At 45.8% G+C, this 25,587-nt stretch overlaps 2 protein-coding genes and 1 long non-coding RNA gene across 5 annotated transcripts; 1 reads left to right on the top strand and 2 right to left on the bottom strand.

Annotated features, from left to right (window-relative positions):
• Positions 1-2,061: 2,061 nt before the first annotated feature.
• Positions 2,062-6,592, bottom strand: RPS29 (ribosomal protein S29). The gene is made up of 3 exons (XM_029079566.2): positions 6,398-6,592; positions 3,598-3,697; positions 2,062-2,201 (listed from the first exon to the last, which is right to left on the bottom strand). The coding sequence occupies exons 1-3, from the start codon at positions 6,457-6,459 to the stop codon at positions 2,193-2,195; spliced, it is 171 nt and encodes a 56-aa protein (XP_028935399.1). The 5' UTR covers positions 6,460-6,592; the 3' UTR covers positions 2,062-2,192.
• A 7,212-nt stretch (positions 6,593-13,804) lies between these two features.
• LRR1 (leucine rich repeat protein 1) lies at positions 13,805-23,210 on the top strand. Its single transcript, XM_029079119.2, has 4 exons — positions 13,805-14,083; positions 18,031-18,129; positions 19,989-20,716; positions 21,606-23,210. Exons 1-4 carry the CDS (start codon positions 13,844-13,846, stop codon positions 21,856-21,858), a joined length of 1,320 nt encoding a protein of 439 aa, XP_028934952.1. The 5' UTR covers positions 13,805-13,843; the 3' UTR covers positions 21,859-23,210.
• LOC114816594 lies at positions 17,279-25,467 on the bottom strand. 3 transcript variants are annotated; one of them, XR_003764391.2, is made up of 6 exons: positions 25,396-25,467; positions 23,289-23,458; positions 21,408-21,498; positions 20,677-20,812; positions 19,072-19,160; positions 17,279-17,974 (listed from the first exon to the last, which is right to left on the bottom strand). It is a non-coding gene; the product is annotated as an uncharacterized LOC114816594 (long non-coding RNA). The 3 variants fall into 3 exon arrangements; XR_005660771.1 differs by having other exon boundaries at positions 17,279-17,410; XR_003764390.2 differs by lacking the exon at positions 25,396-25,467 and adding an exon at positions 24,332-24,394.
• Between the last annotated feature and the right edge of the window lie 120 nt (positions 25,468-25,587).

Below are 25,587 nucleotides of genomic sequence, written 5' to 3'. Positions count from 1 at the left end.
TTTGTGTGACTGAAATTTTTTAGACTTATATGTCACTGGCAATATTAAAGTAAAATTCCTTGAGGAATATTCAGACTTTACCTGTCCTGAAGAGGGAAAGAGTTGTTCAACTATAATTCATCTTTCTTCCAAATAGTGGCCATGCCTACGGCTGTGTGGAATGCCAGTTGGTTTCAGTCAGCTTTGGGAAGGAACAAAATGCAATTTGCTAAGCCAGCTGAGGAAATTCAGAGCTCTGGTGTCATCTGTTATCAATGGGCAATAAATACTACTTTGAGGAGGTAGTATGGTAAAATGGAAACAGAGCCTGTATTACACCAATTCTCATCCAGATTTAAAAGATGAGGCAGAAAAATGAGTGTTTAGAGGGACTCCAAATTATGAGATTGGAATTCAAAATCCATGCGTGTGTCCCCCAGAAAGGTTGGCTTTTTTGATTCCCTTTCTGTGCTTTCCATAATGTGGGGAATCAGTCATATTGCGACTTCATTTTCAAGGTCCTGTTCTTGGATAAGATTATCACATTAGACACAGTCCCTATCCCAAAAAAGGCTCACAATCTAGACTGTAAACTCACTGTGGGCAGGGAATGATGTCTACCAACTGCTGTACTGTACTGTCCCAAGCACTCAGTACAGTGCTCTGTACACAGGACTCAACAAATACAACCGATTGACTGATATTTATCCCCGTTTTACATTGAGAAACCCAAGGCCCAGAAGTTAAGTGACTTGTCTTAGGTCACAGGAAGAGGCCAGAAGAGCAGGGGCTCAAACCTGGGTCCCCTGACTCCCAGAACCAACAGCCTTCTTCCAAGCCAAGTTGGGATGCTGCAGAAATGGCAAATGCAAGGGACAAGAGAAGCACCAGGAAGCCAGCTACTCCATTGGGACCTCCCAGAAGTAGCCCTGGGACAATTTTGAGCAGAGAGAAAGGCTTCTGAATTATCAGGAGGCTTACCTATGTCTTCCATTAGGCATCTATCTGATCATCACGAATTGGGATTTGCAGGCACATGAAACTCTAGCCCAACGTAAGCCATGTATGGCCAATGAAACTTGATGAAACCCTGTCCCCCTCCAAAGGAAATAAAGCATAAATAATTTTTAAAACTCCTCTGGTAGCCATCACAAAGAATTTTCTTGGAAGATACAAATCTTCAGCTACGTTAACAATTAGCATTTGAGCTAACCCAAAATGTCCCTCAGGTTTTCCCAGAGAATTACAATATCGGGATTAGAGGTGACAGGACTAATCTGGATCAGCTAATTATCATTTGAGCTCTGATTTAAAGTCCTTCGGTCAATTAGAAACAATTTCAACTTGCCAAAACAAATCTCATTAACTACTTATAACCCACTATATGCCTACATACACACACATCTATATGAAATCCTAAATTTTGCCAACTCTGAATGTTCTGATGAACTAGAAGGCAGATCCAGGAAGATATGGGAGAGGATGGTAAATATGGAAACCCCAAAATATACCTGCACATTAACATGGCAGCACTATAGCAATTAGTGGTATTTATTGAGTACTGTACTAACACTTGAGAAAGCACAACGCAATAGAATTAATTGGACACATTTGCTGCCCTCAAGCTTATAGTCTAGGTAATACCTGGCCATCTCAAGTGCAATAGGATACGTTTCTCTAGACTGTAAGCTCGTTAGGGACAGGGAATAGATCCACTAATTCTGCTGTATTGTACTCTTCCAAAAGCTTAGTACAGTGCTCTGCACATACTAAGTGCTCAATAAATGTCTAATAGTGAAGCATTTCTGTCCATATTTAACTTTCTGCTTGGGTTTTCCCCAAGGAACGTGGGATAGGTACTAAAGATTTTCAAGTCTCAGGACAAAGTGAGCATTGGAGGAATGCAAGGTCCAAAGTCTTATTTGTTAGCCTGTTCCCTGCTGGCAAACTCAATTCCCTGCTGCTCACCAAATTTAAACATACTGCATGACATCCAGTATGTGCTCAAATGCTATTACCATCCTTTTGTTCTTCATGAATAGCAATTTTTGTTTATCCCCTATATTTCCACATTAAAGTCGGTCAGACCTAACAAGCATTTTTTATTTTATATACAAAGGAGGATGTTGTTTAATGCCATGCTCATAAGGTCTTCAGTCAGGAGGTTCGCTCAGCAAAATGATGTCCAACGGCAATGGTTGCCATAGAGGTATCTAGTCCAACTGGAAAAGAATCAAACAGCAGATAGCAGTGGATGAGTATCTTAAAAGGCACAGGCAATTGTTGCTGCATTCATTTTAATAGCTATAAAGATAACAGCAGAGAAGAACTAAGACATTAAGTCAGACGTTCCCCCTTTGGCTAAATTTTATATCTTCGAACACTATTGACACAAGGCCTCCATAGGTAGGGAAGTTAAATTCCGGCTTCTGGGCTGTCCACAAGGCAAGGAGATGGTTCACGAATAGGCTCACAGCATAATAGATATGCTTCCACATGGAATGAATGTGCAGAAGGCTGCAATAACTCAGTTATAACAAATAGACTTGAATGTGATTTGGAGCCTCTGGAAAAACCATCAGGCTATAAACAGAGAAAAATCTCATTGCCACAAAATGAATTTTTCAAAGCTTTTAAGGAAATATAGCCTTTTGCACACCAAGAACGAGAATATCCACTATTTGGGAAAGAAGTGGCGTGCGAACGTTATTTCGGATGGCCCAGAGCGTTAACAGAAAGCCGCCAAAATGGCCATATCTAACAGAATGCTCATTCCAAATCAATGCGCCCTGGGGGAGAGGGGCAAATGGTCACACTAATTCAAATCATTCCTTCAACCTGCTCATCAACAGCAGTGACTGAGCCTCGTGCTGCCTACCGAGCTAGGCCCTTGGGTGCACAGCACCAAGGGCGATCGATCTCAGCCCTGGGGGGTTTCTGCTATACTGTACTCTTCCAAATGCTCAGTACAGTGCTCTTGCACAGAGTTAGGTGCTCAATAAATTCAACTGATATGTCTAGCGGTGAAACATTCCTATCTGTATTTAATTTTCTGCTTGGGTTTTCCAAGACAACACAGTCTGAGGACAAAGTAGGGGGAGGCCATGAGGCAGATGGACAGACCACTGGCCTGGGGGTCCCATTCCAGTCCCGGCTCTGCCACTTGTCTGCTGTATGACTTTGGGCGAGCCACTCCTCTGTGCCTCAGTTACCTCATCTGCAAAATGGTGATTAAGAGTGTGCCCCACGTGGGACATCCCGATTACCCTGTATCTACCCCTGAGCTTAGAACAGTACTACATAGTAAGTGCTTAACAAATGATATCATCTTCATCATCATCACCATTATTATTATTACCCTTGTCTGCACAGTAGGGATTAAGACTGCGAGTCGGGTGGGACCGGGGCTGTGTCCAACCTGATTAGCTTGTATCTCCCCCAGCGCTTAGTATAGGGCCTGGCAAGTAGTGAGCGCCTAATAAGTAGCACGATTATCAGTAACTGCTGCTCTGAACCCCATATCCTGGCAGTGCTCCCCAGGAGTGTCATGGATGCGGGCCACCGGCTGAGGCAACTGAAAGCGGGTGCCCGAGCAGGGAAGGCCGCCCCCTCCCCTACCTTGATGAAGCCGATGTCCTTGGCGTACTGGCGGAAGCACTGGCGGCACATGTTGAGGCCGTACTTGCGGATGAGGCCGTGGCGGTTGGAGCAGACGCGGCTGAGGGGATGAAAGGAGTCAGAGAAGCGGGCGAGGACCGGACCTCTCCTCTACCCTCCTCCCCGCCCCACAGCGCTTGTGTGTATACCTATGCCCATATGTATAACGCTGTTTATTTTTCCTAGTGATGTGTACATGAAGAATACACATGGAGTATGTGTATGGAGTACACAGGGAGTAGTGGAGAAGCAGCGTGGCTCAGGGGAAAGAGCACGAGCTTGGGAGTCATTCATTCATTCATTGAATGGTATTTACTGAGTGCTTACTAGGTGCAGAGCGCTGTACTAAGCGCTTGGAACGGACAATTAAGTCAAAGATTCAGAAACAGAGTCAGTGGTCATAGATTTCCGGCTCCGCCGCCTCTCAGCCGTGTGACTTTGGGCAACTCACTTCACTTCCTTGGGCCTCAGTTCCCTCATCTGTAAAATGGGGGTGAATACTGTGAGCCCCAAATGGGACAACCTGATTACTCTGTAAAATAATAATAATAATGGTATTTGTTAAGTGCTTACTATGTGCTAAGCGCTGGGGAGACACAAGGTGATCAGGTTGTCCCTCGTGGGGCTCAGTCTTAATCCCCACTTTACAGATGAGGTCACCGAGGCCCAGAGAAGGGAAGTGACTTGCCCTAAGTCACACAGCTGACAAGCGGTGGAGCCAGGATTAAAACCCATGACCTCTGACTCCCAAGCCCGAGCTCTTTCTTCTGAGCCACGCTGCTTCTGTATCTCCCCCAGCGCTTAGAACAGTGCTCGGCACATAGTAAGTGCTTAACAAACACCATCTTTATTATTGTATCCACCGCAGCACTTAGAACAGTGCCGGGCACATAGTAAGCGCTTGACAAATACCAACATTATTGTATCCACCCCAGCGCTTACAACAGTGTTCGGCACATAGCAAGCTGTTAAGAAATACCAACATTATCACTGTACCCACCGCGGTGCTTAGAACAGTGCTCAGCACATAGTAAGCGCCTAACAAATACCCACATTATCGCTTGTATCCACCCCAGCGCTTAGAACAGTGCTCGGCACATAGTAAGCGCTTACAAATACCCACATTATCGCTTGTATCCACCCCAGCGCTTAGAACAGTGCTCGGCACATAGTAAGCACTTACAAATACCAATATTATCACTGTATCCACCCCAGCGCTTAGAACAGTGCTCGGCACATAGTAAGCGCTTAACAAATACAAACATTATCACTGCATCCACCCCAGCGCTTAGAACAGTGCCGGGCACATAGTAAGCGCTTAACAAATACCATAATTATTATAATGACTGGAAGCCCGTTGGGGGCGGGGAATGTAATAATAATAATGTTGGTATTTGTTAAGCGCTTCCTACGTGCAGAGCACTGTTCTAAGCGCTGGGGGAGATCCAGGGTCATCAGGTGGTCCCACGTGAGGCTCACAGTCTTCATCCCCATTTTACAGATGAGGTAAGAGGTAAGGCAACCTCTTAGGGGTTGAACTGGGCTTTCCAAGCGCTTAGGGCAGGGCTCTGCACAGGGTTAAGTGGTCAATAAACACGATCGGTGAATAAATGCGAGTGAATGAATGAATATGAGTGGATGAATGAATGAGTGAATGAATGAATGCTGCGAGGCTCAGTGGAAAGAGCCCGGGCTGGGGAGTCAGAGGCCATGGGTTCGAATCCTGGCTCTGCCCCTTGTCAGCTGTGTGACTGGGGGGAAGTCACTTCACTTCTCTGGGCCTCAGTGACCTCGTCTGTAAAATGGGGATGAAGACTGAGCCTCACGTGGGACCTGATGACCCTGCATCTCCCCCAGCGCTTGGAACAGTGCTCTGCACATAGGAAGCGCTTAACAAATACCGACATTATATGAGTGAATGAATGAGTATGAGTGAATGAATGCATACAGAGGTCAGGGGTTCTAATCCCGGCTGCGCCGCGAGTCAGCTGTGTGACCTTGGGCAAGTCCCTTCCCTTCTCTGTGCCTCAGTTCCCTCCTCTGCTCGGCACATAGTAAGCGCTTAACAAATACCAACATTATTGGAGCCACCCCAGCGCTTAGAACAGTGTTCGGCACATAAATAGGCGCTTAACAAATACCAACATTATTAGTGTATCTCCCCCAGCGCCTGTCATCCTCTGTCAAATGGGGATTTAAAAAAAAAAAAACTGGGAGCCGCACGTGGGACAATCTGATCACCTTGTATCGCCCAGCGCTTAGGACAGTAGTTTGCACATAGTAAGGGCTTAACAAAAACCCCGATTATTATTAATCGCAGTGTGGCTCACTGGAAAGAGCACGGGCTTTGGAGTCAGGGCTCATGAGTTCGAATCCCAGCCCTGCCAGTGGTCAGCTGTGTGACTGTGGGCGAGTCACCTCACTTCTCGGTGCCTCAGTGACCTCATCTGTCAAATGGGGATGAAGACTGGGAGCCCCACGTGGGACCACCTGATTCCCTTGTGTCTACCCCAGCGCTTAGAACGGTGCTCGGCACATAGTAAGCGCTTAACAGATACCAACATTATTATTATTATTATTATTAAGAGAGTGAATGGATGAGGAGGGGGCGGGCGCCATTAGAGCGAACGGGCGGGCCGCCATGGCGGGCTTGGCTCCCCGGCCTCCCGGGCCTCCCTCCCTCCCTCCGAACCCCCCCCCCCGCCCCCCGCCCCCCGCCCGGGCGTCCCGGGAGGACCCTCCCTCCGCCCCCCTTCCTCACCAGGAGCGGGATCCCTGGCCGAACTTGCGCGGGTGGCTCCAGTAGAGCTGCTGGTGGCCCATGGCGCCGCTACCGCACGAGGGAGGCGAAAGGAAGGGGCGGGCGCGCGCACGCGCTAGTCATGGCCGGGCCGCCCCCACCCATCATGCACCGCGGGGCCCCCCCACGGAGGGGGGGGCGGGACGGGCTCGCGCAGGCCGCCCCCCGCCCCATCATGCACCGCGGGGCCCCTCACGGGGGACGGCACGGGCTCGTGCGAGCTCGCGCAGGCCGCCGCCAGCCCCCCCCCCCGTTATGCCCCGCGGGGGTCCCTCACGGGGGCGGGACGGGCGCGCGCACAGGCTCGTGCGGGCCGCCTCCACCCATCATGCACCGCGGGGGCCCCCCCCACGGAGAGGGGGGGCGGGACGGGCTCGCGCAGGCCGCCTCCACCCATCATGCACCGCGGGCTCCCAACGGCCGCCCCCCGAGGCCCCCTGCGGTGACGTCACCCTCCCGCCCACCGCGAGGACGTCAGGTGAAAGGGGCGGGGCCGCGCGGCCGGAGGTCTGCCGGCCCCCGCCCCCCCCCGCCGTGACGTGAGCGCCCAGTGCAGCCACTAGAGGCGGCGGCGGCGCTAGAGTTGTCGCCGGGCGCGGTGGCGCGCGCCTGTAGTCCCAGCTACTCGGGAGGCTGAGGCTGGAGGATCGCTTGAGCTCAGGAGTTCTGGGCTGCAGTCCGCTATGCCGATCGGGTGTCCGCACTAAGTTCGGTATCAATATGGTGATCCTCCGGGAGCGGAGGGTTACCAGGTTGCCTAAGGAGGGGTGAACCGGCCCAGGTCGGAAACGGAGCAGGTCAAAACTCCCGTGCCGATCAGTAGTGGGATCGCGCCTGTGAATAGTTGCTGCAGTCTAGCCTGGGCAAGATAGTGAGACACGGTCTCTTTTGCTTCACATCACATCGTACATTATATAGCTCCTTCCAAATCAACTTCTGTTTTCTCGTGTCCGCCTAAGGGTAAAAAAAAAAAAGACCTCAATAGAAGCTGCACTTGAATGCTTGAGTCTCTTTATAAATAATCCCTCCTTTCATAGTTACCATCTCTCCATAGACTGAAATGGATCCCGTTGAGCCGCCGATTCTATAGGAATTGTCTGTTTTTTCTCCGTCTCTGCACTGACCCCTGCTGGTCAGAGCGGGAAAAACCAGCGAGGAGCCGGTGTGATACCACGAGCTGACGGTAGGAGCCGCTGTTTTGCGGGGGGGGGGGGGGGGGGGGAGTCACTTTGGCGCCGTTGCTCTCGGCGCTCCATTCATTCATTCAATTCATTCAATAGTATTTATTGAGCGCTTACTAGGTGCAGAGCACTGGACTCAGCGCTTGGAATGGACAAATCGGTAATACATAGAGACAGGCCCTGCCCTTTGACGGGCTTACAGTCTAATCGGGGGAGACGGACAGACAAGAACAATGGCAATAAATAGAATCGAGGGGAAGACCATCTCATTAAAACAATAGCGAATAAATAGAATCAGGGGGGTGTACATCTCATTCAACAAAATAAATAGGGTGATGAAGATATATACAGTTGAGGGGACGAGTACAGTGCCGGGCCTGCACACAAAACACAATACAACTTCCCTAACTTTTATCCTTATCCCAACTTCACCTACATTTTCTTCCACTAACTGAGGATGCTTTTAAACGCCTCCTCCAAATTACATTTTAAATTACCAGCCTCCTTCCCGCCTCACTTGATCTAATCTGTCTGTCTAATCTTGATCTGTCTAATCTGCTGCTGCGTATCTTCTCGGTAGCCAGAAAAATAAGAATAAGGTCCTGCAAATACCAGTTCTCTCCCTGCACTAGAGAATTTTAAGTGACATTGCTACATCTCCCAAGTTCAGTACAAAATATCCAATGTCTATTACTGTATTACTAGCAGTTTGGTCGTATCGAGATAGTACATTTCTCAGTTTAACATGAAACCCCTACCAAATAATAAACTGATATTCAGCCCAATGGATTTTTTTGGATCATTTAGAGAGGCTGGGGTTTTTCATTCAATCAGAGAGACGTTAGCTGGAGGAATACAGCTTTGAACTATTGTATGTGCAGTAACAAGGTCACAATGCAAAAACTGCCTTCATTTCTGTTATTAATAAGGGTTACTGAAGATGAATAGGAAGGTAATTGCAATTTAGTAATGAAAACATTGTTACTGTTGACTATTATTAATTTTCATATTCCTGATTTCCTGTTTCATTTTTATATCAATCCCCATTATGATCTACTATAATTCTCTAAGCTTCATTTTAATGGATTTACAACCACCTAGAAAATTACAACAGTCCTGAGTATGTGATTTCTAGTGGAACGTGACATTTGACTTCATTAGTTTGGAATTTGCTGTTTACTCCATTTAAACTTCTGCAATAAAAGAAAATGATATATCATCACCAATCTCTTCTCCAAGAGAACAATGATCTCCTGATCAATGTCTTTATATTCATTCAGTAGTATTTATTGAGCGAGCGCTTACTATGTGCAGAGTACTGTACTAAGCACTTGGAATGTACAATTCAGTTAAAACTTCTAATATGATCAATAATCGGGAGGAGAAAAGGAAAAATGTGAAACAAGATTGAGGAAACTGTGAAATTAAGAGTTAGCAATATTGAGAGATTGAGACATTCTCTTAGCTAGACTAAATATTTCCTAATCTATTGGAAAAAGCATAGGACTGAGACAGAAGACCAGGGTTCTAGTCCCAGACTTTGTCTCAGGCCTTCTGGGTCCTACCACAATTTTCCCATCTGTAAAATAGGGAAAATAATTTCTGCCTCTCCCTAACTCACAGGAATGTTATGAGAATACAAATCAGTCAAAATTAAAATAAAAGCAGTATACAAAAATAAGGTATTTTCATTCTGATGAAAAGTGAAAGTCAAGTTTTTGGATAAATGAATTGATGCCTGGGTTCACAGATCAGAGAAAAAAACAAATGAGAACCCTGGGAAAATGTCCCAGTTTGGCCTGGGGGTTGTGGAGGGGGGAGGGAAGACTCAATTTAAGGAGTGAAATGTTTTAAGAGGAGAACTCTTTCCTCTCCTTTAGAACTCTTTCCTCTCCTTTCTCTTCCCCTGCCATCAGAGGAGACACTATTTGGAACCTGAAAGCAAAACAGGGATCTTCCCACAGAAACAGCAGGCTTAAAACCAGCCCTGTGTGTGCTCATAGCTTTTGCAGGTTTTCTAGTTCTCGTTCTCCTGGGTTCTTTTGATGCCTGCATTTTTGAGTCTTGATATTTTCTCCTTAATCGCATTTAAAGCTTCAAGTTTTGAAACAAAAGAACTCAGACTTCTTCCTCCTATTTAGACTGTGAGCCCTTCGTGGTGCAGGGCTGTAGGCCAATATATATATATAAGGCCCACAGGGCTGTGTGGGAACTGATTAACTTGTATCCCAAGGCTTAGAACACATAGAGTGTTCTATGTGAGAGTGTGGAACTATTTGTCATTTTATTACACTTCACTAATCAGAATTATTGAATTTGAATGCCACTCAGCCAAAACATTCTCTGACACATAGTTTGACACATAGTAAGCGCTTAATAAATACCATAAAAAGATTTGAAGCATATTTGGATTTTTAAAATAAAATGCCTCTGAAGGTCTTTAAATGTGAACAATTCAAACGGTATTGCTCATGCTGTATGTAAAAAGACCGTAAGTAATTCTACTTGTGGACCTAGATGGGTGGGTACACAATTGCTTTAGTAATGCTTGGAAAGGATGAGACATCAATGTCAACTTTTAAAGGAAAGTAATAAAAAGAAATTCATCCAACTGCAAAACATGAGGACCAGTGAATCAAGAGTCAGTCAATTAATAGTATTTATTAAGTATATCTTCTATATCAAGCACTGTGGAGGAACCGTGAAGTCAATTAAATGTCTCCAGCCTTGATCTAGAATGTGAATCTACATGGTCCCTTCCTGAAAATGAAAAGCCAAAATGCCTCTAAAATGCTTAAAAATAGCTATTTTGGTAAGAAAACATCCATTTCTCATTTTACCTGTTCCACATCAGGAACAACAAACCAAAGGAAGAATTAGAATGTCAACCAAAATAAGGGTGGTTTATTTGAGGCTTGGAGAAGAGATGAGGAAAAGGAGGTAACGGGAGGTAAAAAATAAATTGGTTGTATTGAATTTTCCATCTTGCTTCCATCTTTTGCCCCATGTTTGCCCGATGCAGTGATTTTTAACAGAAGCAGGATCAGTGCAGTGACTCGTCCAACCCATTATTCTGTCTGATGATTTGTGAGAGAACAGTCAACAGTTATTCTAATACCTTTTTCATGAATTTGGTATGTTTATCTTAGAACACATCAACATGTAGTATACTTGTACTTTGTTGTTTGGATAGAGAATTTGACTTGCTGTTTGGGAAATCACTCTTTCATGATCCAGAGAATGTTTTGGCTGAGTGGCATTCAAATTCAATGCAAAAATTCTAATTAATGAAGTATAATAAAATGACTAGTTCCACACTCTCATCTTTTTCCCAAAAATAGTCACGAAAGTTCAATTATAAATATTAATGACTTCATGTCACATCTGAGATGAAAATTAAGCGTTTATAAATGAGTTGCATCTATTAGAGAAGTCAACTTGCATGGAAATTCTTTAATAACTGGAGGCGTGACTTTAAAGCAATTGGTTACACTTGTGCAGTTCCTGAGTATGCAAATTTCCTCCACTGGGCTTGCCGAAGGTTTCAGGGAGGAATGCCAGATTAAACAAACACCATTTTATGTTTGATTCGTAGATTTCCTTTATTTTAACCCACCCCAGCAGCAGCCTGCAAACCCAGTAGCTCCTTTATCCGGGCCCCAAATCAGCCGTGGCAGAGGACATCCAGAGCAAGAAGCTGCAGTGGGAATGGGAGCCCTGTGGATGCTAAATCCAAACTGGACTGGTTCCAGGGTGTATGAGAGTCTGGAATAATAACACTAATTCTGGAAACTGCCAGGCAGTGTTGAACCACCAGCCTCTGTTAGATGAAGATAAACATCCTGTAGAGAGCTTCTCCACCTGGTCACCCCTGTCCATTGATCCCTTATCAATCAATCAATAGTAGTAATAATAATAATGGTATTTGTTAAGCGCTTACTATGTGCCAGACACTGTACTAAGCGCTGGGGTGCATACAAGTAAATCGGGTCAGACGCAATCCCTGTCCCACATGGAGATCACAGTCTCAATCCCCATTTTACAGATGAGGTAACTCAAGCACAGAGAAGCGAAGTGACTTGCCCCAGGCCACACAGCAGACAGGTGGCAGAGCCAGGATTAGAACCGTGACCTTCCGACTCCCAGGCCCATGCTCTATCCACTACACCATGTGCTAGCATTGCACTAAGTGTTTAGTACAGTGCTCACTGCTTAGTACAGTGCTCTGCACCCAATAAATACAATTGACTGCCTGCTCACAAGGAAGTCTGAATGGAAAAGGGAAGCAGTGTGTGGCCTCCTGGAAAGATCACAGGACTGGAAGTCAGGAGACCTGAGTTCTAATCCTAGCTCTGCGGTTTGACTGCTGGGTGGCCTTGGGCAAATCACTTGACTTCTCTGTGCCTCCTTTCCTCATCTGTAAAATAGAGATTTTTGCTCCCTCTCCGATCGGGAGCCCCACGTGGAGCTGGGACGGTGTCCAACCTGACTATACCGTACCAGGAGGGCCTCGTCTGGTTGGGGATAATCATTAGCGTTGTGCTAATCGATCAGAGTTTATGATGTGCCAAATCGAAGCGCTGGGGTAGATGCAAGTTAAGCAGGTTGCGCACAGCCCCTGTCCCACATGGGGGTCACCCTCTAAATCCTCATTTTCCAGATGAGGTCACTGCTGTCAGCCCGTTGTGGTGCAGGGATTGCCTCTATCTGTGGCCGAATTGCACGTTCCAAGTGCTGAGCTTCTGTTTATCGGTATTCTCCCAATCGCTTAGTACAGTGCTCTGCACACAGTAAGCGCTCAAGAAATACGACTGAATGAATGAGGCCCAGGTCTTGTCTGTCCGTCTCCCCCGATTAGACTGTAAGCCCGTCAAACGGCAGGGACTGTCTCTATCTGTTGCCGACTTGCTCATTCCAAGCGCTTAGTACAGTGCTCTGCACATAGCGCTCAGTAAATACTATTGAAAAGTGAAGAGACAGGCCCAAGGTCACCCAGCAAGTGGTGAAGGCAGGAATAGAACCCAGCTCCTTCTGACCCCCAGGTCCACGTCCAATGATGACAATAATAATGATGATGATGTTGGTGACTCAGTGGAAAGAGTCCGGGCTTTGGAGTCAGAGGTCATGGGTTCGAATCCCACCTCTGCCACTTGTCAGCTGTGTGACTGTGGGCAAGTCCCTGAACTTCTCGGTGCCTCAGTTCCCTCATCTGTAAAATGGGGATGAAGACTGTGAGCCTCACGTGGGACAACCTGATTACCCTGTATACCCCAGCGCTTAGGACAGAGCTCTGCACATAGTAAGCGCTTAACAAATACCAACATTGTTATTATTATACCAACATTATTATTATTATTATTGCTATGGTTTTAATGAGAAGCAAGAGAAGCAGCGTGGCTCATTGGAAAGAGCACGGGCTTTGGAGTCAGGGCTCACGAGTTCGAATCCCAGCTCTGCCACTGGTCAGCTGTGTGACTGTGGGCAAGTCACTTAACTTCTCTGTGCCTCAGTTCCCTCATCTGTAAAATGGGGATGAAGACTGTGAGCCCCACGTGGGACAACCTGATTCCCCTGTGTCTCCCCCAGCGCTTAGAACAGTGCTCGGCACATAGTAAGCGCTTAACAAATACCAACATTATTATTATTATTAATGAGATGTTCTTCCCCTCGACTCTATTTATTGCCATTGTTCTTGTCTGTCCGTCTCCCCCGATTAGGCTGTAAGCCCGTCAAAGGGCAGGGACTGTCTCTGTTACCGATTTGCCCATTCCAAGCGCTTAGTCTAGTGCTCTGCACGTAGTAAACGCCCACTAAATACAATTGAATGAATGGCGGCGGGGAGGGAGGCGGTCGCCTCAGGCGGGAGGGGAGGGGGGAGGGGCGGGGCCTCCTTCCCGCCCTCTCCCAGGACCCGCCCGAGGGCGCCCTGCACGGCGCCCGGATCCGGCCCTTGGAGCGCAGAAAAAACACCTTTCCCAACTGTCGTGACAGGAACTTTCTAGAGTTAGGTTTGTTGGAATTAAAAGCTACAAGAAAAAGACCCCCTCCCCCCCCAAAAAAATAACCCTCCCGAGACGCTTGGGGCGCGGCGGTTCAGGCAGGGCGTCGGCCCACCCCGGCGCGCGCGGGGGCCTGAGCGGGGGGGGAGGGGGGGGGGCGGCGGGCGGGAAGGGGCCGCTTTCAAAGCGGGCGGCCGAGGGGAGGCTGTCGTCCGTCGTCCGTCGCCATGAAGCTCCAGTGCGACGTGGAGGTGGTTAACCGGCAGCTGCCGGCCTTCGGGCTGAGGAACCGGGGCCGGGGCACCCGCGCCGTGCTGTCCCTGGGCCGCCACACGGACAAGGGGTCCCCCCCTCTTCGGCCCGGCGGCTGCGGGCGGAGCGGCCCCGGAGGCCCCCCCGGCGGCGGCGGCGGCGGCGTCTACCTGGTGATCTGCACCTTGAAGGACAAAGTGGGGGCCAGGTACAAGGTGAGCCGAAGGGGGGGGGGGTGGTGGTCTTGTTTTTGTTTTGTTCTGCCCTCTGTCTCCCCCGTTTAGAGCGGGAGCCCGTCATTGGGCAGGGACGGTCTCTCTCTGATGCCCCCTTGGCCATTCTATTCATTCATTCAATAGTATTTATTGAGCGCTTACTAGGTGCAGAGCAGTGTCCTAAGCGCTTGGAATGAACAAGTCGGCAACAGATAGACCCAGTCTCTGCTGTTTGACGGGCTTACAGTCTAATCGGGGGAAACGGACAGACGAGAACAATGGCAATAAGTAGAGTCAAGGGGAAGAACATCTCGTAAAAAACAATGGCAACTAAATAGAATCAAGGCGATGTACAATTCATTAACAAAATAAATAGGGTAATGGAAATATATACAGTTGAGCGGACGAGTACAGTGCCGAGGGGATGGGAAGGGAGAGGGGGAGGAGCAGAGGGAAAAGGGGGAAAAGAGGGTTTAGCTGCGGAGAGGTGAAGGGGGGGTGGTAGAGGGAGTTGAGGGAGAAGAGGAGCTCAGTCTGGGAAGGCCTCTTGGAGGAGGGTAAGCGCTCAGCACAGTGCTCTGCGCAGACTAAGCGCCCAATAAATACGAATGAAGGGGTGGGGGGAATCTCTTCCCCTCATCAAAGCCCTACTGAGAGCTCACCTCCAGGAGGCCTTCCCAGACTGAGCCCTCCCTTTCCCTAGAAGCAGCGTGGCTCAGTGGAAAGAGCCCGGGCTGGGGAGTCCGAGGACATGGGTTCGAATCCCCACTCTGCCCCTTGTCAGCTGTGTGACTGTGGGCAAGGCACTTCACTGGGCCTCAGTGACCTCACCTGTAAAATGGGGGTGAAGACTGTGAGCCTCACGTGGGACAACCTGGTTACTCTTTATCTACCCCAGCGCTTAGAACAGTGCTCTGCACGTAGTAAGCGCTTAACAAATACCAACATCATTATTATTATTATTCCCTCCGCTCTTCCCCCTTGCCCTCAGCACTGTGCTCATTGGCATGTATTACTTATTACCCTATTTATTTTGTGAATGAGGTGTACATCCCCTTCATTCTGTTTATTTTGATGATGTCTTGTTTTTGTTCCGCTCTGCCCTCTGTCTCCCACGTTTAGACTGTGAGCCCGTCACGGGGCAGGGATGGGCTCTATCAGTTGCCCAACTGCCCATTCCAAGCGCTTAGTCCAGTGCTCTGCACATAGGAAGCGCTCAATAAATACTATTGAATGAATGAGGGGGATGATGGTCATGACACCCCTTGCGTCTTCTCTCCTTCGGCCTCCCTCACCGTTTTGCCCACCCCTAACCCTCCTTCCCTATTCTTTCCCGTGAGAAGCAGCCTGACCTAGTGGCCAGAGCCCGGACCTGGGTTCTAATTCCGCCCCTTCCGCTTGCTGCTTCTGTAACCTTGGGCGAGTCGTTTCCCTTCCTCCGTGCCTCAGTTCCCTCATCTGCAGAATGGGGATTCAGTACCTTTGAGAAACAGCGTGGCTCAGTGGAAAGCGCCCGGGCTGGGGAGTCAGAGGTCATGGGTTCGAATCCCCACTCCACCACTTGTCAGGCAAGTCACTTCACTTAACTGTCCCTCAGTTACCCGCATCTGTAAAAGGGGGATTAAGACTGTGAGCCCCATGTGGGACAACCTGATTACCTTGTCGTCATCCCTGCCCCTCAGCGCTTAGAACAATGCTTGGCACATAGTAAGCACTTAACAAATGCCATTATTACCTGTTGTCCCTCCTACTTAGTGGTCCCCTGGTGGGACGCAGTCATCTTCTACCTACCTGATTACCTTATATGTACCCCGGTGCTTAGAACAGTGCTTGGCACATAGGAAGCATTTAAGAAATACCATCATCATTATTTACCCCAGTACTTAGTGCAGTGCTTGACACATAGCAAGCACTTAGCAAAAGTTCTTGTTGTTGTTATTTGTTGTGGTTTTTCCCTTCATTTCCTGCCCTGCACAACTCAGACACCCTCAGGGTTTCTCAGTCAGTCAGTGGTATTTACTGAGCGCTTACTATGTGCAAAGCATTCTCTTTACCTGGGGCATTTTGATTAAACTTATGAATGTTCACCTTGCAGGAACCCAAACTGCAGCATTTTACTTGGTATTTAGTATTGGTGTAATAATAATAATGGTATTTAAGTGGCTTACTATGTGCCCAACACTGTTCTAAGCGCTGGGGTAGGTACAAGGTAATCAAGTTGCCCCACGTGGGGCTCACAGTCTTGATCTCCATTTTACAGATGAGAGAACTGAGGCACAGAGAAGTGAAGTGACTTGCCCAGAGTCACACAGCTGACAAGTGGCAGAGCCTGGATTAGATCCCATGACCTCTGAATCCCAAGCCTGTGCTCCTTCCACTAAGCCATGCTGCTTGGCGTAAGCTCCTTATGGGCAGGGAACATATCTAGCAACTCTGTAATAGTGTATCATCATCATCAGTGGTATTTATTGGGTGCCTACTGTGTGCAGAGCACTGTACTAAACATATGGGAGAATACAGACCAACAGAGTTGGCAGACATCTTTTTTGCTCACAACGAGCTTACAGTCCGGAAGAGGAGACTGTACTCTCCCAAACACATAATACAGTGCTCTGCACAGAGTAGGCACCGAATAAATATGATTGGTGCAGCAACTCATTGGGGGAAGAAAGCATCGTCAAATGAAGGAAATCTCCTGTTTAAATTTCGTTAACTCATTCCATACTAAAGTTGCTTGATGATGCGTCTGGAGGCAGGGAGTTTAATGAAATTGTGTTTTTCAGACTTGATTAAAACTCGGCCCTGTTCACAGCCAGGCAAAGATCTGTCTTAGTTCCTTGGCTTCTGGACCTGTGTCGCTTTGCCTCACCAGAATGCAATATTTTCAAGAAAAAGATTTAAGCAAATAGATGCTATAAACTTGTTGCACATGTTACAGATGAATTACCATCTGTATGATTGTTATAAGCAGGTATGTTTTTAAAAAGTTGATCCCAGACAACTGCTATAAAACCAGGTGGGCCACAGCTTTTTTAGATGGGAGCTACATTTAGAGATATGGGTTGGGGAAATTGAAACTTGATTTTCTCAAAGTTGTAAAATAGTAAAATTTGAAAAATTTAACTAGCAATAACGAGTTTGCTTAATTAACACTTCTAAAGAGATTCTTAATGCCATTTTCTGAGAAGTCAAGGAAAGAGAATACAAACCTTTTACTGATAAATCTGTTCAGAATTAACTGGGTGAGCTCTGCTGACGTAATTGATATTACACAAACAAAGTAACCACCATTGCACATTCTGGCTTCAATCCCGCTGTGAACATAGGCTTTGGTGGGGAAAGAAAAAGGAGAGAAGATACTGAAGAAGGGGTGGAGCTAAATGACCTTTTAAATGCTTTGAGGAGCTTGGTGACAGTTGTCTTTGTGACAAGTGAACAGTATGTTCATTTGCCGCAAAGTGATGTGCCAAATTTCCACGGTGTCCTGTAACCCTATACAGACCACTCTTATTTCGTGGACAATAAAGTGGACTGATGTGGTTAATGTTTAATTCAGCAGATTAACTCTCTGCCAATCCATCAGAAAATCCTCTTGTTCAAACAATCAAAATAACAATATGTGTGTGTAACCTCTTTGGCACAGTTCTGCAACAGCTGCAAGTCCGTGGCAGTAGTTTTTGTTGAACTGAATAACCTTTTGTGCTCAATAATGCATCTGGGTCTGGATTTACCTATCAAACATAAAGGCTTAGTGTACCATTTAAAGCAGGGAGGGGAGAACTAATCTTTTAGATCATTGCAAGCTTTCAGAAGGCATGTCCACCCAACTTTAGAAATTTTAACCATTGTGAGTTTTTTTTTTTCATAATTAGGAGAAAACTGTCCCAATTCCTGTTAAAAAAAAAAAAAATTGTGTGATTTATGTTCTTGCATTTATTTCAAAACAGTTACGAGAAAACATCGAGCAGTTCTTTACCAAATATGTGGAGGAAGGGAAAGCTACAGTCCGATTGAAGGAGCCTGCTGTTGATGTCTGTCTCAGTAAGGTAGGGGCTCGAATGGAATTTTCCTTTAAAGGCTTTGTCTCCCCGAGTTCCTTGTAAGAGGGGAAAACCTGGGATCTTTCTCCCATGTTTTCAAGACCTGTGTGACAGCCCTCAAACTCTACATGTTTAGTAATCTTAGGCAGCACTTTTTATCTCTGCTTCCTTTCTCAGTTGTATATGTGGTATTCTTGCATCATTTTAAATTTCTTTAAGCCCAGGATGTGAAGACTTCATTCACATCCCAAATTTGATTCCTCAAGTGATAACTTGTTAAACTTCCGTGGGGCAGCTCCAGCTTTTCCCAGCCCCATGGCTCTAAGAAAACATCAATCAGCTTTGAAAGATGGTATTTGGGCCTCCAAGATATCCTATTTTCAATTATCAGTGCTCATAAGGTTATAATCATTTTAAACCTGCAAGCATTGGGAAAAGCCAGATTTAACCACCAATTAAGTGTCTCTCTTCTAAACCATTTACAGGGTCTGTTGACAAGTTGCAACAGGGATGACTGAGTCAGTTAACTTCTCTCCCTCTTTAAAGATAAGGCAGTACAGCCTTTCTTATGGGCTTTCTGACTGGCCTAAGTACGTGTGTGACTGACAATTGTTATTTTCCCCTCCTAGTTCTCGATTTCCCAATCCACCCCATACCTCATACTATCCCACTTGGGACCCACGGCCACAATAACTGACAGCAGAGTTGGGGGCCTGGGTCAGAGTGGTGGAAAAACCTGAATTACTGGAAATTTAGTGACTTGTACTGACTCTGAAGTCAGGTTGGAAGTGGGACTAGTGATCTATCGCTTTGCTCCTGTTTCCTTTGTCTCCTTGGCTCAATCATCACGAATATCAGTTAGGTTAATTAGTCCTTGACTTCCCAAGGGATAGTTGGGGCCAAGAAGTATCTTCTGCTGGAAATTTATCTTAAAAAATAGAAGCTCACCTTGTATAGGCAATTGATTTGAGGTATCCTCTTGATCCCTTTGCTTCGGGGGCGAGATAGGTTGACTTTAGCCATTCACTACTAGCTGCCTGTATTCAAAAGGATGTTAGTGCAGAGATAGAATAGAATTTGATGCTCCCCTTTTACTCAAGCTCTCTTTGAATAGATCCTGCTATAGTTCAGAAAATTCTAAATCAATCCAGAAAAATCTCTGTGACTGGAGAATTGTCATGGTCTCTATAGTCTGTGTTAAAAATCACAATGTAAATTTGCTGATACTTCAGGAAAGTCACTAATGTGTAAAACTTTCATATACCGGCTAACCCATCTTTCTATTTTGAGGAGCATCAGTAGGCATAAAGATACATTAGCACTCAGAGTACTACAAAAAATAACCTTCCAAGACATTTTTCAGCAAAAAAAATTGAGGCAGGAGAAATAAAATATTGAAATTTTTAAAGGTGTGCTCCATGGTGTGATTTCAGAAGTTGATCTTTTTTCTTAAAATTTGGCCATATCTGTGTTTCAGCCTAGGAAATGAGCAAGTGATTCAATCAAGATGTAAGATAGGTAAAATGGTCTTTAGAAATGTAGCAAGTGTTCAGGTCCAAATTTTAAAAGTGGAACTTGATGCTGTTTCCTAGCTTCACTCTTTACTTCTCTTCACTCTTCAATCTATCCATTTCTATTTGAACTATGTAACGCACCCTTTAGTTCATTGTGATAAACGGTGACTTGTGCTTTTTCGTCTTTTTTTACTGGAATGAAAGCGAGTAGCTATTAAAAAGCCTAAAGTTAATTTTCAAAATAGTTCTCACTGTTGTTTGTTTATCCAGGAAGAGTAGTCACATGCGCCTAAAGTTTTGAATTGGAACTTACAATTGTGTAATGAGGTTGATGATTATCGCTTCTCTTAGGCCAATTCCAGCAATTTAAAGAATTTCCTTTCGGCTGTGAGACTGGCACACCGAGGCTGTGATGTTGAAGCCGTACCGCCGCTAAGCCTCGTACCCGTGAAGACTTCAGAAGTTGAGAAGCTTAAAACTAAAATGATCATTACCTCCAAAAGGGACTATCCTCTAACCAAAAACTTCCCTTATTCTCTGGAACATCTTCAGACTTCCTACTGCAAGCTTGCCAGGGTGGATATGCGCATGCTTTGTCTGAAAAAGCTTAGGAAACTAGACCTGAGCCACAACCATATAAAAAAGCTGCCAGCAACAATCGGGGACCTGGTCAACCTTCAAGAATTTAATCTGAGTGACAATCACTTGGAGACATTCAGCGTAGCTTTGTGTAGTTCCACCCTCCAGAAGTCTCTACAGAGTTTGGACCTCAGCCAGAACAAAATCAAAGCTCTCCCTGTGCAGTTTTGCCAGTTGCGGGAACTTATATATTTAAAACTTGATGATAACGAATTGATTCGTTTTCCATTCAAGATCGGGCAGTTGAGTAATTTACGTTTCCTCTCAGCATCTTGCAACAAACTTCCGTTTTTGCCCAGTGACTTTAAAAAGTTATCCCTTGAGAACTTGGACCTTTTTGGCAACCCCTTTGAACAGCCTAATCTACTGGTTCCTACTATTCAGTTGAAAATACCATTACCTTTATTAGAGTCTTCTGCACGAGCAACAAAAGATTACAGGTGAGGGCCTTTTGGTTGTTTTGACATTTCTTCTAACTTTACTATTCCTGAAGAGTAGTAGAGTTTTGGCATCTGTTCACATTCGCAATATCTTTGCTGGAAAAGAAAACATGGATTTTAAGGGCGTTTTTATGTGAGTAATGTGAGCGTGACCTGAATATTTTAACTTGTAAAGGAGGCCAGAGTGAAAGGTAGTTACAGCTTGCTATTGTGGTTTACTCTGACGATTAGGCTTGCACTAGCTGTACTTTTAGAGCATGAGTTCCCCAGGAGACAGGGACCGTGTCCTTCCCATATATTCTTTTCCCTGCTCTGGCATACAGCAAGGGTTTAATAAAAGTTATTAAGGAAGCAGTGAGGCCCAGTGGAAAGAACATGGGCCTGGAAGTCAGAGGACCTCGGTTTTAGTCCTGGCTCTGCCACTTACCTGCTGTGTGAGTCACGAGTAAGTCACTTCTCTGTGCCTCAGTTCTCTCATTTGTACAATGGAGATTAAATAACTGTTCTCTCTCCTTAAACCGTGAACCCCATAGAGGACTTGATTATCTTGACCCTACCCTAGTGCTTGGCATATAGCACTTAACAAATACTATTATTGTTGTTATTCAATAAATAAATGCTGTTATGTAATGAATTATTTACTCTTAAAATTAGTCTTGAACCAGCAATACTTTATTCTTTTGCCACTGACCTGGATGACGGATTGGAGAACAGGTCCCTCGTTTAAATTTTGAATGAACCTTTCCATACTTTGTGTGAGGTCGAGAACACATATGTAGACCCTGGATGAGGGAGTAGAAATGTTTCATACTGTAACATGCAATACAAGTTATGTACCTAGCGATTTTTAACTACAAGATAACTTGATTTTAAATTCCCTTCCCTACAGGATTCCATATGGTCCTCATATTGTTCCTTCTCATCTCTGTCAAGATTTGGACACATCAAAAACTTGTGAATGTGGGAGATCATGCGTAAGCTGTTTCATCCAAGCAACTGTCTCCATGAACCTTCACTACGTATCCCACACCGTAGTCCTGGTAGATAATATGGGAGGAACAGAAGCACCTATTATCTGTTACTTTTGCTCCCTACACTGTTACTCCCAGTTTTTGGATCGCTCATTGCAGAGCAATAGGTGATGGCACAGAACTGAAGGAAATGCTATCCAGTGATACATTTAGAGTCTCGAAGTCAAAAGGTTAATTTCATCCCCTTATCTCATATTCCGGAAGTTGGACAGCGTCAACTTGTCGGGGGGGAACAAACGCTGTCAACTGGTTTGGCAGGAAGAGTGCTTTTATATAATCAGTTCTCATAATGCATGAAGGAAACATACATGTGACACCGTACATGCGCACAAAGCCATTCCTTCCGACACTGATCCAGACAGGCGTGCGTTGTCGGAAGGAAGTTCCTTCATTCGGCCATCACCTTCCACCCGAAATGGGATGTGAAAACATGCATTATGAAAAAACTAACTGTACTTTGTAAATTTAGTCTTTTTGGCATTTTCTGAAGTACTAATTGATTTTCATTGTAAGGCTTTGGTTTAGAGCTTTGTGGACTAAATTCCCTTGAATTGTTTTAGTATTCTTTATTTTGTGAAATCTTGCTGTTTCTGGTTGTGAGTGAGTTTGGTGAAGAATATGCTTCATCCCTTTTTTAAAAAAAAAATAAATCACCACCCTCGTCAAGACCCTTTAGTGCCAACTAAGGCCTTGGCCTCTCGGTTCCTTGTTCCCTAGAACTTGATTTTACGGTAGCACCATCCTCCACAACTCTTACTAGCCACTCACTCCTGCAGGATAAACTACAAGAGTTTTTAATCAAGTATAACTGGCATATTGTGGAATATGGTACTAGTGCTCACTTATATTTTCACCAATATGCCAGGGAATTAAGAATTACCTCAAACTGAAGTGGGAAGCAATGTTGCTTTGTGTGTGACTCTTTTTATTTTATGGATTCCTTTGGGCAGTTTCACATTCACAGCTTATTGTTTATGATTTCTAAGCATTTTTGTAACCTTTAAAAGGTGTATGGGGAGTGTTTTTTGCATATTAAATTATTAAAATACTGAAACATCTTTCCTCTCTAGGTATTTTACAGATAAAATATATAATAGGATAATAGAATCTTTAATAATCATCTTGGCTAAAAAGCAGCTGTACTGGAAGAGTTTTTTTTTTTTTTTTAAATGTCACGTCTCCCAAGTTCATGTTCAGTCAAGTAGTAGGCTTAAGGGCAAACTTTTGTTCATCTTGGGAAAAAAAAGTGAATGAAATTTGCATAGGCCTTTTCAGAATCTTGCCCTTAACCTCTGGGCAAAGAGTGTCAGGATAAAATGGGATCCATTTAACTTAGTCCCTTTTCCATGGGTGTTTTCCATTGTGTGGTTTTTCTTAGGTCGGAGACTGTGGACTTCGTACTTTGGCAATCCTCACCATAAGAGTAATATAGTGATCCCAAAATAAAAATTTAATGTGTTATATTTCTTTGTAGGATGATTTTATTAGACATATTTGCAAACTTAGGACTTCTAACCCAGCAGCACTTTGAATTTTCATACCTATAGTCCCATTTTTCTTGAACTGAAAGTGATAGATCTTCATTTCCTAGCCAAGATACTCAGCTCACACCATCTTCCACAGTTCTTCTAGGACTTGGGAACATATATCCATGTTTTTACATATTTCATTACATGATCGCACAGTCCCAGGCCCACATGGGCATCACAGCCTAGGAGGGAGAACAGTATTGAATCCACATTTTACAGGTAAGGAACCTGAGACACAGAGACCGGTATTAGCTCACTACTGGATCCTGAAACCACTTTGGTTCTGATGACAAATACAGTGTAGCTATCTATTAGCAAGTGTGAGTAACATCACCAGATTGTTTGGCATAGCCCCGCAAAATTAATTCTGCCTACTAGAAGGTGTGAGACTTTGTGAGAGGTGTTAAACTGTTTTGGGTGGTTTAGATTAAAAAAACATTAGAAAAGTTCTGGCTTTATTTTTCTAGCATAGACATGGCCAAGGTTAGATCAGACTGTCGACCTCATTTCCATTTTTTAATCATTGTATACTATTAAGCAAAATGCTTCTATATTTGAGGCCTAGTCTCCATAGTAATACTAAAATTTCTTCTCAAGATCTTTGTTAAAAAAGGTAGGACATAAAGGTAAATTCTACATGTAATACAAATGCAATCACCTTTAGGAAAGCAAATCAATTAATGGTCTTTCTGGAGTCCTTTTTGGGGCAGCACTGTACTAAGCTCTTGGGGGAGAATACAATAGAGTTGAGTCAATATGAACCGTGACGTCAAGGCTTTCACAGTCTGGCAGGCAGATGGACATTAAAATACCTTATAGGTAGGGAAGCGTTTGAATTTAAAGATGAATATTAATGCCATAAGGGACTTTACATAGTAGAACTTTCTAGTAGAGGAGGTCCTTGTCCTCAAGGGTTTTACAGTCTGGTGGGGGAGACAGTGCTCTGTATCCCGTAAGTGCTCAATAAATAGGATCGAATGAATGAATTAAAAGTAGAGAAGCATTTGAATATAAAGATGAATATTAATGCCGTGGAGGGCTTTGCAGGGTCTTACTCTTGATGTAGTGAAGGATGAGTCAAATCCTGATGTAGTAAAGAGGTGAGTCAAATCGGCTTCATCTCAGACATGATTTTTTTGGTCCCATTCCCTGAATTTTTCCAGACGCACATAAGTTGGGAAAAAGTTTCACCCAATATAGACCTCTTCCGGCCAATCTAGCCCCCCTTTAGGTGGGGCCTGGAGTGAAAGGTTGGGGGAAGCCATTTCTTTTCTATCAAAGCCCTCGAAGGAGTGGAGGCAAGAGGCCAGTTCGACGTCCAGGCGGGCCGCGGGTGGAGGGGAAGGCCCGGCTCCGGCTGACGTGTCTCTCCCGGGGCGGGGGCGGGGTCAGGCCGAGCTCCCGAACCCGCGGAAGAGGTGGCCGCAGCCCGGTCTGGGGGAGGCCGGGGCAGGGTATCTCGGTGGAAAGAGCCCGGGCTTGGGAGTCAGAGGTCATGGGTTCGAATCCCGGCTCTGCCACTTGGCAGCTGGGTGACGGTGGGCAAGTCACTTCACTTCTCTGGGCCTCAATTACCTCATCTATAAAATGGGGATCAACTGGGAGCCCAACGTGGGACAACCTGATGACCCTGTATCTCCCCCAGCGCTCAGAACAGTGCTCGGCACCTAGGAAGCGCTTAACAAATACCAACATTATTATTCTCTGGGCCTCAGTTCCCTCATCTGTAAAATGGGGATGAAGACTATGAACCCCCGTGGGACCTGTTGACCCTGTATCTCCCCCAGCGCTCAGAACAGTGCTCGGCACCTAGGAAGGGCTTAACAAATACCAACATTATTATTCTCTGGGCCTCAGTTCCCTCATCTGTAAAATGGGGATGAAGACTATGAACCCCCGTGGGACCTGTTGACCCTTTATCTCCCCCAGCGCTCAGAACAGTGCTCGGCACCTAGGAAGCGCTTAACAAATACCAACATTATTCTTCTCTGGGCCTCAGTTCCCTCATCTGTAAAATGGGGATGAAGACTGGGAGCCCCCGTGGGACCCGATGACCCTGCATCTCCCCCAGCGCTCAGGACAGTGCTCGGCACCTAGTTAGCGCTTAACAGATACCCACATTATTATGACGGCGGGAGCCCCCGGCCGCTCCGTCTCCCCCTCGGGCGCCCCCGGCGCCAGACCGGAAGGGGCGGGTGGAGGAGGGTTGAGCGACGGCCGCACGGACCAATGGGCGGGGGACGGGGCGGGGGGCGGACCAATGGGGAGGCGGGAGGGGCGGGGCCGACGGGCCGCGGCAGCCGGCGGGGCC

This window comes from Ornithorhynchus anatinus, chromosome 14 (assembly GCF_004115215.2).
Source record: "Ornithorhynchus anatinus isolate Pmale09 chromosome 14, mOrnAna1.pri.v4, whole genome shotgun sequence".
Classification (NCBI taxonomy): domain Eukaryota; kingdom Metazoa; phylum Chordata; class Mammalia; order Monotremata; family Ornithorhynchidae; genus Ornithorhynchus; species Ornithorhynchus anatinus.
Note: the sequence above shows the minus strand (reverse complement) of the source record. Positions and strands in the feature narration are given on the sequence as shown.